Raw genomic sequence first — 16,699 nt, 5'->3', positions numbered from 1 at the left:
TGGACCACAGAGAAGATATTGCCACCTCAAAAAGTTGTGTGGGGAAACCCCAAGGAAGATGCTGAAAAAGAATGAAATTAAACTTGTTACAAAGGCATTTTCAAGAGCACTAAGTAAAGCATTCATGATATTTTAAGATTGCCAGAAGACACACAAAGATTTGCAGAGAGCTGCCTGTCAGTCATCTCCCTGTAATACTCACTGGAAATCTCTGGAGATGTTTTTTTTAGGGCTTGCTATGATTTCCATTTGCTTGATTTGAAATGACTTCAACCCCAAACCTGCCATAGGTTACAAAACCTGTGGACAACACTGGCATGATAAGGGCTCCTAAACTCCTCCCTCTGTCCCAAAGCTCCATCACCAGAGCCACACTGCCTCAGTGCCGAGAACCAAAAAGCAATCTCCCTCTCTCGCCCCTGTGCCACAGGCCTGACTCTGTGCAAAATGCTGTCAGCAGCAACACAAAAACTGGGAGAGGAGCACATGGCAAAGGATGTCAGAGGCAAGAATGCAGAGAGATTAAAAAGGGTTTATGTTGAGGGATTGGAGGTGTGTCCACAAAGGCAGTGTTCCCAACAGCCCCCAGCTCAGGTAAGCACCAACTGCTGGGAACTGAGTGCTCACAATCAGTTTACAATATTTCCCTAAGTTCTTATGATCCTCATGAAACATTCCTTACTGCACACCATGGGAAATCAGTATACTGGCTTAGGTGGATCTGTACTGGATCAGCACAGTACAAACTTTCTTGGAGAAATTAAGGAAATCACAGTCCTTTCCAGCTTACCTGTTTACAGAACCCCTTTAAAGTTCACCATGAAACAGAAACAAAAGAGAGCACAGAAGCCGTATTTTCTCCGTTGCTTTAGTGTTCATGTTTTATTTCTCAGTGAGCTCTCTAACCAGAAAACAACCAGTGACAGGCAGGAATGCAGAATATTCTGGCTAAAGCAGTTCTCCTTACATGTCACAACACTGATATCTGCTTTGACTAGCAGCCAGCAAGCAATTTGTGTCTCTAGACCCAGAAGGAGAAACTGAAAAATTCAAACACATGAATTCTTTCAAGGTGCTGTGCAAATGAACAAAGTGGATCTTTCAGCAGGAGAGGCTCAGATTCAAACTGGATTAGGCCACAAGCAAACAGAAGTCTGATTGCCTCTTGCAAATATTTGCCAACATCATAAAACCATCACCTCGGTATGCATAAAACTTTCTCCTCAGAAGAAAGATCAGAATGGCATAAACTACTATAAACTGAGGCTTAGATATAGCATCCCAACTGAGAGACAAAAAGTTGATACCATCTGCTTTGCACTGACATTCAGACAATACCATGCAAACTTCATTTTACAGGCATGGCATTAGTTAAATTCAACCGGATTGTGAAGGCGAAAAACCATGAAGAGTTGGTAAGATTCTTTGTTCAGTTTTCAGTGTAATGTAACCCATTTATTGTAAATCTGTGATTTTTTTTCATTTGCAATTTAATTCCTAGAATTCCATATGCAGTATTTCTGCACAACTAGTCGACTACATAGTGTAAGTTTTATGAGAAGCCCTGATTGAGGAAATCTACTACTAACTCCACTTTGCAGATCAAAAGCTCAGCCACATAAACATCTACTGAAAGCAACAAGGAAGCCTGTGGCTCTGTGAACTGAACCATGAACTCAAATCTTGTCAGTCTTTTTCCTCCCAAGACAGGTATGCACAAACCTTGGTCGCATGCCAGCTTTTTAAAAGCTAGGCTTACAACAGGCTTTCTCCACATTTACAAATGGGAAAAAGCAGACAATACAAACACAAAATGTGAAATTCTAAATGCTAAACCTAGAGATGTCAGCATTTTCTGAGAATGAAAGAAGCTCACTATGCACTATTCAAAAGTTACATGCATGTCAGAATGCAAATACAAGTAATTATTCCAGTATATTGCTTGATTTTGATTACTTTCACCCACACATTACATCTCAGTGAGAACAGCACCAACTGAACTTCCAGCATAACTTGTTCGTCAAATCCCACAATACCAGGACTACTGACATTTGACAGAACTAGTATAGCATAAATTTAAAGACAAAATAAAACACTTCTTCACACAGTTGGCAGTGAACTTCCAGTGCTTCCTGCCCCAGGACATTGTGCAGAGAAACATCATCAGAAGTGGAAAGAGAGACTAAAACTCATGGACAGCAGCTCCACAGATACTCGACACAGATACCTTCCAGACACCCCTGGTGCAACAGCAGTAGATGCTGCAGGGACAGGAGGGCAATGGAGCACCAAAAGAGGCCAGACTTCCTTGCTCCCATTCAACAGCACTTTCCACTGACAGTGCTGGAGTTGGCAGTGGATGAGCTGACTCTGGGTCTGACTGACCTGGGCATTCTCATGCTATCAATACCTCTTTCATGCCACCTTCCCCAGCATGAAAACATGACTGTTTCCCAACCTTTTCAACCATGGAAGGAGAGAAGAACATGCTTTTACTGTAAGAGCCAACTTCTACACAGTAATTTTACTACATAAGGATTATGTATGTGCCAAATTACCAGATGACCATTTAGTCCTTCAGCAGCTCTTTGTTTCTCAGTAGAAGTAAAAGGGAAAAAGAGAACATTAAGAAGAGTATCTATTGTAGATTCAACACATCAGGATGCATATTTGAGAATAAAACATAAAGGACTCTTCAGTTTGACATACATTACTGTCTTTTCAAAGTTACGAAAGTTCTTATTTTCAAATTCTCACAGAAAAATGCCTTATTAGCCTTGTGGGATGAATAAAGAGGGCAAAGAAGATTCACACGCATGTTCCACAGTATGTTTTAAAGGGTTGAAAGCAAAACACAGAAAACCTAGTTCTCCCTTAATGTCCAGAGGAAAAAGTTGCAATGTCACTCTACTTGATAGGTCTCAACAGAAAGGTACTGCCAATGTTACAAAGAAGCTGCATCTGGCTCATGAGGCCAGGTTGTAAGAAGCTTGGAGAATATATCGTCAGTGCAGTACTATATAGTAGTCTCCAAATGCTTTTTGGTAGTCTCCAAATGCTTTTTGCAGGCAGCAGTTACTGGCTACTGAGAGACACAAAATGGCTGCTGGACACAGAGATTTGGTTTCATCTGTATTGTCCGTACACTAATAGTTATTGTGAATAGGTCCAGTGAACAGACTAGTGAATTCTGAAAGCAGAATTAATGTCATATCATCAAGTAATAATGCAGAGCCCTTTATGTTCGGTGAAACATTTGATGGTGTCTAATGCTACACTGCAACCTAAGAGTACCTCCCTTCCATTTGTTCCAACGCCCATGAGAACATTGACTCACCTGGAAGAAAAGCAGGAAAATCAAAGCTAAAACAAAGCCTTAGAAAAGGCTATTTCTCAAGTTCGCCTTTAAAGCTTGACCCTTTTACATATCTCATCTAATCTGCACCAAAACTGTTCAAGTTTCTCCTCACCTTTCATCAAAATAAGAGGTTTCTTCATCAAGGAAAAGTATTCTGAAATGGCAGCCTGGTTCAATGCTACAGGCAGATAGCTTTGCGTTGGAGTGCTTTAATATGTTTTTATATTGCATATAAAGCATGCAAACATAAACCAGTTTGTTGAAAACTACCCTCTTTGTGGAAGCTGGCTGTAATTCTGAACAAGTTTTCAATTTTCACACTGCTGCTAGGGTAAAACATTTTAAAGAGTTTAATTTTTACAGTGGCTTCAATGACACAAGATTATCTAACAAAGTAATGGTTAATCAATAGAGGGTTTAGTTGTCAGGTGAAACATATAACACACTAAAAGGGATTGATTGCAAGACTCCTCCTTATTTACTAGAAGGTATATATTTAAAATGACACAAACTTGTTACCAAGCTGCATTCCTTTAACCTTGCAAAAGCCGTTTGAGAAGACTGTTAAGCAGCCCTATAGCCAAACAAGCTCTAATGAAAGAAAAAAAGAAACCTACAAATATATGGGAGCGCCAAATCATGTCAGAAGCAGGGGAACCACAAAGCTGTATTCACTCTCAGCCAAAGGCTTAAAATGCCACAGAGGCACTAGACTATGGTTCACTAAAGATAGAGCTGTATCTGATCTCATTCCATAAGTGTCTTTGGTTACATTTTTCTTTTTAAAGAAAGTATGATCCTGCTCTTTGACACAAACACATAAACATTTCTACTCTTGTCTGTGCAGCTTTGGATGAACACTGAGCACCAGCCTGAAGCCTTGAACCCCAGGCAGAACTCCATGTATGTGCAGCTTTTCTACCAACTGAAATCCATTTCTTTGGCCATTCATTCCAAGAATCCCCAGTCCCTGAACAAAGCTCCACTTTTTAATAGAAGCTGCAACCCAGGAGTTCAATAAGATTTCCCCCCCAATAGTTAGTAATTACATGATTTATCAGAGAAAGATAACACTAATAAAAACGCAGCAAAAAGACAAAACCCATACCCTCCCTTCAAGTAATTTTCAGGGAAAAGATTATTAAACTGTTCTTTTTGAACAAGGGCTTTTGTAGCTAAGCACAAATTGCCAAACGGTTAGAAAAAAGTTATTAGACTCTGAAGAATTTGGCAGAAGTGGGAAGTTATATAAACAAATCACTCCAGCAGATTTGGAAAGATCGCTTTCATCTTATTTGGAGTCTTAGGAGACCTGTATTAATTACCCTTTAAAGGTCTTTCACATGGACTATTTAAAATAAATGCAATTTATTTATTTATTTCAAATGAGGTACTTCTTCTGAAAGAATTAAGTAATCTTAACAAATTTAAAAACGTTTTTATAAACAGGTAATTAAAAAGCAGACTAGAATTAAGTCAAGCTGTAAGACATTACCCAGGATCCGCCTCGACTATTTTCTTAAGACGAAATTTTTGTTATCCCTAGCCCAGCCTTGGGAAGGATACTCTCCACAGAAAGTCGTAAGACAAAATAAAGACTAGCCAAACAAAAAACTAGATCATTTACAGGATTTTCCCTAAAGCACAGTTTGTCATATTGCAATTACACCTTGCTGACTCTGAAAGCCAGAGTCCTTAATATTGCCACTAGAGGGAAGACGTGTCTTAACACACGGCAATGGCAGTTGGGGAGTGGGTTTTCTTGAGCAATTACCATAACAAAGCTCCCTTGGCTGTGTGTACCTTCTAATTACCCAGTACAATTAAAATGACTTGCCTAAAACAAACATGGGAAAAAAAAGGCCCCTAAAACAAAAAAAAAAAAACCTCAACACAATGCAAACAAAAAGCTTTAGTCCAATATGCTTGTTACCTGAAATTACATTAAAGCTGAAGATTTTTTTAAACTCATCCATCAATGCACAAGGGGGAGAAACACAAAAAGGAGTGTGCCACAATGCCCAACACCACAGGGTTGTTCAGCTACGTAAAAGCATTAAAATAAACAAAAACAAAGAGCAAGGCAAACTAGATCTCTTGTTAAAGAAAAGAAGAGGGAAAAAAAAGAAAAAGAAAATGTGGTATTTAGCCATCTGGTAGCTGCTTGAAAACAAATTGTCCTCAGAAGAGCAGAAATACAGTATGTCTTCTTGCAGTTCACTGGCTTATGAATCAGACTATGTTTCATACTTTTTTTTTTAATACAGGCATGGTAATGTTAGACTTCTGTGCTGCTCCTTTCACTTCCCTCTTGTCCCACTGTGCAGATATAACCATGGTCATCCCAATCAGACCTGGCTGTTCTAACTTGGACGCATTATTCGCAGTCTTTCAAGATATATCTTGTTGGGCCCATTGTTCAAAACCCCCCAGGATTTTTTCCCCCCTAACAGCTACTTGCTGATTTTTAAACCCTTAAATCTTTCATTTTATAAGGCGTATCATTAAGGGAAGATGGCAGCCAAGTGATTTTTCTTTCCATTGACAATTTGTGACATTTTTCCAGCAGCGTGCAAGGTGTTGAAAACCTGGCAGCTGTTACCTCCTGGGATGAAGATCCTTTTTTATCCTCCCTTGACAGTTTAACTCAATGGGTCAGCACCTTTAAAGACTGCAAAGTACCACTGAAGTGGATGGAGGCTTGAATTACTGCTCCCTCCCTAATCAATGTAAACCCTCACTGCAGGTGAAACTCTTAATCTATAGAGGTGCATGGGGGAGGAAAATGTAATGCCCTGAGCCAGATGGTTTTCATCTTGTTTTTTAAAGAAGAAAGGAACAAGCTAACAAGGGGACAGCTACTTTTGTTAGCTTCTTGGCCTCTCTCATGGCTTCGGATCCCCAGGGTTCCAGCCACACAAGAGAAAGAATACAGAAAAACATAAACACTTAAAGAAATATAACTAGGGGGTTGGCAACATGCTGCTTTCAAAGAGCTGGGAGCCCTGTTCAGCGCTTTATTTATCACTGCCCACGTTCTTCGGATGGTAAGTGGACATGGACACAAAGGGCAGGGGGGAGCAGACAACACTTGCAATTTACTCAATTACAGAGGAATGCAGCAATGCGGCGGGGTGACAGATTCCTATTAGCACTAATGCTGAAAGAGCCCAGTGGCCTTTCCGCCACAAGGCAGCATTCCCATTGTAACTTAGACTCCAGCACATCCCACTTTGGCTAGCTTTTTAACATGCACCAAGTGTCATAAAGGAATGGAAATTATTTTTTTTTCTTGTTGTTGTTTGAGAATAATGAGCAAAAAAAAAAAACTTTAAAAGAAAGAATAATCTTGCAAGTAAGGCTAAGGGTGTACCTCTAGCAATTTCAGGGGGCTTTTCAATGAGCAACTCCTTATTACCAAGTGTTGTGTAAAAGATGAGGCAACCAGGATAACTTTATAGACTAGGACTGCCCTGCCTCAGACAGCTCTCCAACAGAAGGCAAATCTGAAGTGCAGTGTCTTCCCCAAAGAGATGGAGTGAGATGAAGGACCCTCTCTTCCTCCACACCATGCAACCTTCCTCATCATTCAAGAGGAGATCTTCAATCTTGGATGGCAGAAACACTTTTGCAGCAGAGAAATACACATGGAGAGGAGCCCTAAGCAGTGGGATGAGGCTGCCAACTGAAAGTAAACCACTAACAATTGCTACTTCTTGTTTTCCCTTTGCTCTACCTTCTTCAGCCACTTTCTGCTTCTCACGGTTTTCTTGAGTACTGGCTTTAAACTCTTAAGATCAGACTGTGCCTATTTTAACTTTGAAATAGTGCCCAGAGCATGTTTTAGGTGCTACGTGTAATTTTAGAAAATTATCTCAAGTCTGTAAGAGTGAATTGAGGTAATATTCTATGCCAAAACCGTAAGAGGGAGAATTCTTGAAAATGCTAAGGGGCTTGTCCGAATGGGGTAACAGACAGGGATTTTTTCCCCTGGACTTCCATCTGGAAGCTTGCAGAAAGACAGCAGAGTCCAATGTGAGGTTTGCAGGAGGTACACTGTGGCAGCCTTGCTGCTGCCAGCTTTTCCCCACAAGGCACCTTCGCCCACAGATGAACCACAGCAGCAAAAGGCACTTCATTATTGCTGCAGTGAAGAGAAGGGAGGGAGGGTTTTAAACAACCAGCATTGTGCCTGTCTTCTTTAAAAACCAGTAGGGTAATCAAGTTCAGGGCAGCCCTGGACAGCTGCCCTGTGACCTATTCGTGTTGACCCCCACTATTCATCACTTTCCTTAGGACTATGAGGGCAAGCTCCCGGGGAGTGACCACCACAATAGACAGATACGAGCCAACAATAATACGGTTCCTGCAAAAAAAACAGATGGCACTGCAATAAATTTACAAATCTGCATTCATGGCTCTGTTAAAAACACCCAGAAGCTAAAAGGCTGGAGGGGCCCCCAGAGAGTTTCCCCTTCCCAGTTTCTAAAGGCCGGCTCTCTGCCCAAGACTATTGAGCTCATGTTCTTCATAAATGAAGGATGGAGACATAGCCCTTAAAATAACAAATGGCTGACCTAATCAATCTAGTGTTTGGGTCTAACACTAAATGATAGGCACTGAAAACTAATTATGTTTTTTGGCAAGGAAGTTGAATTAAAATGGAAACACACAGGTTAAAAATGCACTGAAGCATTTGCGAGTCCCTTTGAAAGGGCAGCACACACACACGCTCACATGCAGGGCTTGAAACAGGAACCTGATTCAATAACTCATGCATTTATTTTTAAAATGAATCAGATTAGTCCCATGTGTGACCTGCCGGTCCATCTGTATGAGCTGGACTTAATGGGCACTCTTCTCACGCTTACTTCAGTTTGAAGTATGAGAGAGATAAATTTAGTTTAATTTTCAACAGATCAAGCTATCCATTTTCCAAATGGACCATCTGGATCAGCCTATTAAAATTAATTTATAACTTTGCAGTGTGAAAATTCGTTTGTTAGCTTAAATAAAGTTGCCAAAAACTTTTGCCACTTGTCATTGTTTTTTTCTGGTCTGTTTTCATACTATGATTTTCAGTTTATCCCTTCAAAATTTAATTTTGTCAGATCAAGCACTCAATGAAAACTGAACGTCTGCATCCATATTCCAAAGTCTGTCACAGCTTAGATCTTTTCACTGTTCCAGCAAACAGTGTCAAGTTCATTGCCTTCTGTTTCCCAGAGCTAATCTCCATGTCTTCTCTCCCTTGCTGCCCTCACATGCACCCAACAGTAGCTGTGCCCTCCACTTCCAGCAATTCAAGGATACAGCCCCACTTGTTGAGACTTCTGAAGACACCCTTCTCCACAAACCAACAAAATGATATTTCTCTTACTAAGAGTTCCACAGCACTGAGCAATGGGTGTCTTTAGTTCCTGCACATAGCTTCACATGTAAGTAAGCATTACACCTCCTTAACACCTCCACCTTCTGGTATGTCTGATCACAAACCCACCTGAGAAAACGTTATGGTTAAGGCTGCATAACAGCACTGCAAACAAGGCAAGAAAAGGAAACGCACCTTTATTTAAACTTGTTAGCAGCTGAACATGTCAAGACATAGTAGTTACCCTGAAGTGGTCTGATGCATCTCATTAATTTTCTAAGACTAATCAAAAAGTACTAAATATGAGGATATGTTCACTGGGAAGATCATTTAAATAAACAGACTCCTCTTCTACCCCCATACACTCAATTTCTCTGCGCATGTAGGTCCATGTTCCCCAATAATGAAATATTAAGGGAGTCTTAGGGGAGGAACAAAAAATACGGGATGTTCACACAATATTTACCAAGTTAGCATCTTTTCAGTAAAATGGAAGGCATTTTTTGTGTATTATTGCTTTGACAGCATTTGCAGGTCACATTTTTTTGGTACTACAAAGCATTGATATGTGTAAGACAAAGGAGTCACGCTGCATAACTTCCTATAGGAGATCCAGATCTTTACAGTAAGCATTACTCATTGACTGTGAGTATTTAGGCACATGGCTAAATGTGTCTGACTTCTGGAATGAGAGCCCCAGAAAACTCCCCACTGCTCCTGTCCATTGATAAAAGAGAGGAGGAACAATCTGAGCTTTCAAAATGCTCAGACCGCTTTATTTCTGCCTACGTAAAGAACCAGAATTCTCTCTGTAGCAGGCAAAAAATCATGGACAACCACCTCCTATGATCTAGACAAGAGGGTGCTTGCTTTAAGACTAAGACTACATCTTGAATTTATTTACAAAGACTGTCCTCAATACAAAGGCCCCAGATAGCAATAGAAGACCCAAGGATTTTGTCCTGCATCTTTCACTGTAAGGACTGGACACAAAGATGGAAACTGACACAACGTCTCAACAATATTGTGCAACACAGCTAACCATCTTCAGTGTAAACAATGTCCATTGAATTCTCTCCAATATGAAATCTTGGGACACTACAAGTGGTTTTGTAGTTGTATTCCTGGTATCTACTTGATTATGATGAATTGTGGGCCTGAGGGAAAAGACAGCTTTCCTGTGACACTAAGAATACTTCTGCAGATTGAAACATAACAAAATGGAAACCCAATTCAAGAAACTGTACCTTCCTCATATGCTTAATACAGTTTGCAAATATCTGTTTCCTCAGTCAATAATTACGAGGAAGGACTCAGTGTGATGAGAAGACACACAAAATAAGTAACTCATGATCCTTTTTAATTAATATCTCTTACTATGAATCTTCTTGCTGAACCTGATGGCTTGCCATGGATAATATAACTCTAAGATAAAACCCCCCTGATTTTTTGGGGACCTTGTTTCCTATCCTGGGGATACACAGTAGAGACCTAGGTTTGCCTTCTTCCTCCAGCTCCTGTTTGTTGTTGAATGCCAGAAACAGTTTAAGTTTCATCTAACATATTTAATCAATTCTGCAAGGTAATCCTTCTCAGCTGTAAATGGGACCTCAGCCATTATGCCAGCATATTGCCTCCTGTCTGAAAGACCTATATGGACTACATCTGTTAGATGGACCTGTCTTAGTCACATGTATGCAGTCCTTCACATGACACCTCCTCCCACAAAATCAAACACTCCTATTAAAACACAAAAAAACCTCAAAACAACCATACAAACCAAACAACTCTGAGCACAAGTGCACTGTATCAAAAAGATACATCTTCCTTTACTATGGATCTGACCCACAACTTCTCCTGGAAATAGCTGATGTGGGGCAGGATTGTGCCATCTTATTCCTCTGCCTGAGGCTGCTGCTCCTGTGGCTGAGATGCAGAAGGAAATGCAACAATTCCTCAGCTGCTGCAATGTATGGCCTGGGGTATTCACTTAAGTCACATTCACCAATGGTTTCACTTTGATACACCAGGCAGCAACCTCAGGCGGCTAAGGCATGGACATAATTTTGCTTCTGCTGCCTGAAGGTTGCAGTGGGGAGAAAGACCAAAGTGAAAATGGACCAGAAATCACTAAACTCATATTTCCCAGAAAGCACATGCCAGCCTCCCTTTGTTGGCCACGGGGATTAAAAAAAGGAATTATTTTGAATTGGTAAGGAATTTGCTTTACTATATATAAAGGACAAAGAAATATTATTTTAGTAAACCATCCTTTTTCCTTTTCACCCACTAGTAATTTATATGAATGCAAAAGAAACAAGAACAGGTAATTTTTCAAGTTATTAAACTGGATATCATCTCCAAGAAAATTTACCTTCAAGGGCAATAAAAAGTTTAATTGTTGTAAACATTTTGAGAGTCTTGATCTGAGGCAAGGCAAAATATACTACAAACAAGACAGGAACAATTACAGAAGAACTGAAGAGGTCTTGATGAACATCAACTGGAGAAAGGTAAAACTAAAGTCACAGTTGACTGAACTATACTGAAGCATACATTTCTTCAGAGTCATCAAACTCCCCTGAAAGCTAAATCTCTGTGTCTGATTTTCCTGGGTACAATGTGACTTGCTCAGACTTCAAAGAAGAAAATAAAAAGATTTCCATGAGCAAAAGCCAGACTTCAGCTTCCAGAAGTGTTTAAGGATTCAAATAGCTAGAAAGTTTTATTGCATTTTTAAAGAGACTGATCACATACCTGTCTAAGTGAATTCTTCTCAGGAATGATCTTCCTAGGGGGCTCATCATTATTACAGTCTTCTCTCTCAGAGGAGTTCTGTGAAAGAAAGTAAGCTTTAATTCAGTTCTTATCCCTAATATTACTCTGCGAGGAGAAAAGAAACAGACTATTTTTCCTACACAGGCTGTAGCATTTTACATATACACATACTGGAGGCTAACTGGTACTTTTATGCCAAACAGCTTGTTATGGCAGAGAAAGAATTTCTCCTCCTCAACACCACAATGCAACACTGTGCAGGTATCTATTGAAGAAGCCCGTGCTTTAGGGACTTTTTCTGAAACTACCAGTAACAGCCACTTCCAAAAGCTGAAATGGTGGTTGAATCAGCATGGCAACACTGGTGCTCCTGAACACCCCAGAATAACCATTTAGAACAGTGGAACCTGTTGAAAACAAGAGGTTGTTAATGGGTACAACTGTTGTTCTCTGTGTCCCGATGTTTTTAATCTGCCTAACAATTACTAATTGTACTGAGTCTGCCTGGCTGCCTAAAATCATAGAGAAATTATGGTGGAGCTAAAGTATTGTAAAAGAGATTGTCAGGGAATCCTTCCAAAAACACCCCCAAATATTGTGTAGGTAGTGTATGATAATACAGCTGTGTTTTTCTCTCCTGCTGCCTGACTCCACATATATATATAATTTCTAGAAAGACTGATTCTCCAAAATGTAAACTGCCACCTCCAAAAAAAACATCAGTCAGACAAGAGGATGTAGACAAGCATTGCAAGGGCTTTTCCAGCATGAGTTAAAAATACAACCAGGAAACTTTGTCATGCTACTGTCATGATTAAAACCAAATATTACTTGGTTTAAAGACAAACTACTGTTGTATCAGGACATGAATAGTCTCTTGCAAATGTTTGGCTAAAAACTGCTGGATACAGTGGGAAGAATCCTGACCTCACTGCCAAAGTCAGCTACTCAGGAAGACAGTGTTCCTTCGCACAGGTTCAGCTACTGCACTTAGGGAGAAATGACAGCCAGCTTTGGGGGAATCCCACACACACATCTAAAATAAGTTTGATCACCACAGTATTCATAGCCTTAGGCCACATTCCCACACATTCAGTAGTGAGCAACTAAACAGGTTTTAAAGAGATACAGAAAAACTGCCTAGGGAGAGCTCTGCCAGGAAAAGGGTGGCTTTCCAGTTACTCGCAGACAAGCTCAGGACTGCGTCTATTACAGCAGAAGTTTGCATTCTGTACCTGTCCCCCAAATAACCTGTCCTTTGCTGAGCACGACTCTGCCTGGCTTCTCACAGACAGCTTCCAGCCCAACACCTCAGGAGACACAAGTGGCATCTGTTGGCAGAGCAGGAGCGAGGCCGGGCGAGCAGTGGCAACACAGGGCCAGCAGCAGCATGTGCCCACTGCAGTGCTGCGTGAGTGCAGGCTCGCTGCTCTGGGCAACGGGAGCAAAGGGACAGCCAGGACACAGGGCAGGGACAGAAGCTGCTGAGAAATGGCAGAGAACGGGTGGAGGGAGAGGAACACAATAGTAAAACCCCACTTGGGATGTCATAAACTGGTCAGGAGTAAATCAAGGCTTGCAGACCAACTAGTGATTTTGAATTCTTTTTTTTTTTTTCAACAAGATATAGAACCTATAAGGCACCATGACATTTGTAACCAGGATTTTATAATGGAAATCAATCCTAAACAGGCCTGATAAATCACTGTAAGAGAGCAGCTTTTAAAGTTTTTGTATGAGGTCACAGTCAGGACCAAGTTATTACATTAAATCCTGCTTTGAAAGAATTGTGATCATAAAAACATACAAGCTAGAATCGCATAATATACAAAAAGGAAGGTCAGACATTAAAGCTGCTCTTCTCTGCTCATGAAATTTAGTTTAGTAAGTGGTTCATTCAAGTCAGGATTTAAATTTTTGTGCTTTGGGAGAAAAAAAAAGGTCAAGAGTGAAAACTATAAGAACCTGGGGTGAGTTACTAAAGGAAATGAATTTTGTAGCAGCTGTAGGGTAAAAGGGTTGTTTAGTACTTCTGGATTCATTTTCAACACCCACCCCCTTCCCTACAGTAGGTGTCAGAATGATTCCCCTTTCCAAATAATCTCTGTTTGACAGTGAAATCTTGCATTCTTCTTGCCTTTCAAAGCCGCTAAGGATCCTCCCTCACACAAACATCAAAAAAGCAGGAACTGACGGTGAACTGTTAGCCCCTATTTTGAAATTTCTAGTCACTGCAAAGCATCAAGTTATCTACTTTTTCTTTAAGCTGAGCATCTAATTTTAAGAGCAAGCAGAGGACCATTTTGCATTCATTATCTTTATAGGTGGCAAGGCTAAGAGGTTGGCTGAACAAAGACCAGACAAAGACTGCCAAGTGCATATGGTGGTTCACAGCTTGGCGTCTCACCATTCTACAGCACCAACACAGCAGCTCCGATAGCAGACTATTAAAGAGGAGCGCTGCTCATGCACTTTTGTCGGCAAGTAAGTTACGCTTGGTGAAGACAGAATGACTGGAAAGCATTACACTTAAGAAAAAGCACAGATGTTTATAACTCCCGCTCATTTCTCAGGAAAAGGAAACCTATCAATCCAGGTGCAGGTACAGGACCCCGCGTATTTCAGGACTAACTGTAGCTGCATGGAAGTGAATTTCACTTGACAGGGCAACACTTAGCCATGGCCAAGGGAAGAGCATAACGTAATCGACTGAAACGGTACATCTATATATTTCTCCTTGCTGAACAAGGTGGGAGGAGGGATAAACATGTGCGAGGTCAGAATAAGGTTTGTCTCAGCAGGACTCCAGCGATGCTCTCGGCCACAGGAGAGGCAGACAAAGGGAGGAACCGCTCTGAGCACCCTCTCGTGGTTACTGAAATGCACGTCCCGGGCACGGACCTGGAAAGAAGCATTTGGTATCCAGACGGTAAGTTGGGTGTACTCACTGGGAATATTAAAGATCTGCAGCAACTGTACTTCATACATAGTAGGAGAATGATGGAATTTGCTAGGAAGAAAAGCTGAAAAGCCATACAAACTCCCTTCCACCAGGGAAAATTTTTACTTCCCACAGGCAGCCTTCTTGACTAAAGCTGGACTAGCTAAAAGCATTTGTGCTTGCATGCAAGGGTCTCTTCTTTTGAACAAATACAGACAAGATTAGATGCTGAAGTCTCCAAAGCAGCCCCTCTTCCCACAGACAGGTAATTTTTTTTTTTTTTCTCCCAAGGTCATAAAATGACAGGGGAAGTACTGAGAAAAGAAGTCAGGAAACCCAAGCCCATAGTTCTTGTAACCTTGAAAATTTGTCTCTAACAGAAGATTCCTGCAAAGGGGCTCTGCCTTCCATAGCTCATTTTTCCTAAAATGGCTACTGCCTGTAATGAGATCCTTTTAAATCTGATTTGCATTTAAAACTTCAGCCTGTAATTAACAGGATGTAACTCCATGGCAGGTTGTCTTAAAGACCACTACAAAATTATTACTATTTAACTCTCCCCATGAAGCCTCCTCCACCACTAAACACAACATGCTACAATGCATACGAAATCCCCAGACTGAAGCATTTGACAAGAGATGACATGCAGTATTTTGTGTACACAGCCCAGCAAAACACTGCTGGGAATGAGATATAATACATGGAGAAATGCATTCCCAGGGACTACCAATTGGGCAGAGCTACCTTTAGTACCGCCTCACTCATGGTGGAAATCAAACCCCTGCCAACTGGGGGAGGCTTTCTTTGATGCTGTTCTGCCCTGCACTAATTATAAAAGAGTACAGACACAGCCTTTTTTCCAAGTGTGTGGAGGTGGGGGTGGGGGAGAAGTGTGTGTCTATGTGAAGAGCACAACTATTTTTTATGCTTTCAAATTCTTAATCCTGTTTGGAGCTGTCAGTGGGGGTTAATGGAAGCCTTGGATAGGAGAATTCCAATCTGGTTGGCAGATGGATAGGTTGGTTATAGCTGCATAACTATGTCTTGCCTGCAGGCACAATTCAGAACACTGTTAAAGCAATATAAAGTCTCTGTCAAGCTGAACCATTTGGATCAGTAGCAAGGAGAAATAATAATAAAAAAGGAGTTCATTTCTGGGCCTTGCGTGTTTATGCTAGTATGCAGAAACTGATTAATTGTCATCGTGTGCTGGTCTGCTATACCTCGGATTTCTACTTCTGGAGTAGATTTTGCATGCTAATATAATCATTCTCCCTCTTGAGACATTAGCAAATAATCAAATGAAAAACAGGATCATAATTTACTGAGATTCGGGCAATTCTCTATGCAAATTTGACTTGTTATTGCTGCTGCCTCGTTAATCTGAATGCCTTTGACAAACTCCTTTGATTTATGAACTCATGACAACTCCAATGTGTATATATTTTGCTAGATTGACATTATCATTAAGAGTGGGTGGACTGAGCTCACATGAATGGCTGATTTTATTCGCTGGTGTCTGCTGCTCAACAGCTGAGCATCTCCTTCTCACAAAGCCCCTGAGCGCCAGGCTCTTCCCATCTACCCATCCATTCATCATCTCGATGTTAATTGGCCCAGGCTTTAAGCAAATTTTCAACACGATTTAAAGGCACGATGACACTGATTACTGACCCTCTGCCATACGGTGCCTATTGATTAACCTGACAGAGATGATGAGCTTGAGGGAAACTAGGTGTGTGTGGACCTCGGGGAGGGGAAAAAAAATAATATATTGTTTATGCAGGCAAAACACTTGTCTTTATCCCAAAGGCCAGAATTTGTGCTGCACTGGCCCTTAAAACACACTATTGCTTTAAACACCTGCATCCAATACAGAAAATGCTTGCTTGCTTGCTGTGGAAAAATGATTACAAATTTGATGTCATGTGCAGTCTGTATTTTAATCGAGTTCCCTGATAAATAGACCCCCTCAAGCCAATCAAGTCTCGCTCCAGCCATTGCGTGCGTATACATCAGTTCGAACAGAAGCCTGGGTGTGCAGAGTGTGCTTTTACTGGTATCAGCAGATCCAACTGCATGTAGGAAATCTACTTGGGTATTTTAGGTCTCTAAGCAAATAATACAGTGGGAACACAGTGTGCAAACAGTTAGAGTAAATTCCTTGTTCCAAGGGCAAACTGGATGCCAGACATAGCTGTCTCAGTATTTCTGCTGCCATGTTAAAATAGATGCTTTAGCACACACCAGT

The 16,699-nt window shown here is 40.9% G+C and overlaps 1 protein-coding gene across 5 annotated transcripts in view; it reads right to left on the bottom strand.

Annotated features, from left to right (window-relative positions):
- The window catches only part of BTRC (beta-transducin repeat containing E3 ubiquitin protein ligase), a 120,380-nt gene that overhangs the window by 60,303 nt on the left and 43,378 nt on the right, over window positions 1-16,699 (bottom strand). For 4 of the 5 annotated variants that reach the window (XM_041461023.1, XM_041461026.1, XM_041461027.1 and 1 more), the window contains one exon: window positions 11,487-11,564. The exons of the other annotated variant lie outside the window; for it this stretch is intronic. In XM_041461023.1, coding sequence (XP_041316957.1) covers window positions 11,487-11,564 — 78 coding nt within the window. The remainder of the gene's footprint in view (window positions 1-11,486; window positions 11,565-16,699) is intronic. 5 annotated transcript variants of the gene reach the window in all.

Source organism: Pyrgilauda ruficollis, unplaced genomic scaffold, assembly GCF_017590135.1.
Source record: "Pyrgilauda ruficollis isolate IOZ18807 unplaced genomic scaffold, ASM1759013v1 scaffold15, whole genome shotgun sequence".
Lineage (NCBI taxonomy): Eukaryota > Metazoa > Chordata > Aves > Passeriformes > Passeridae > Pyrgilauda > Pyrgilauda ruficollis.
Note: the sequence above shows the minus strand (reverse complement) of the source record. Positions and strands in the feature narration are given on the sequence as shown.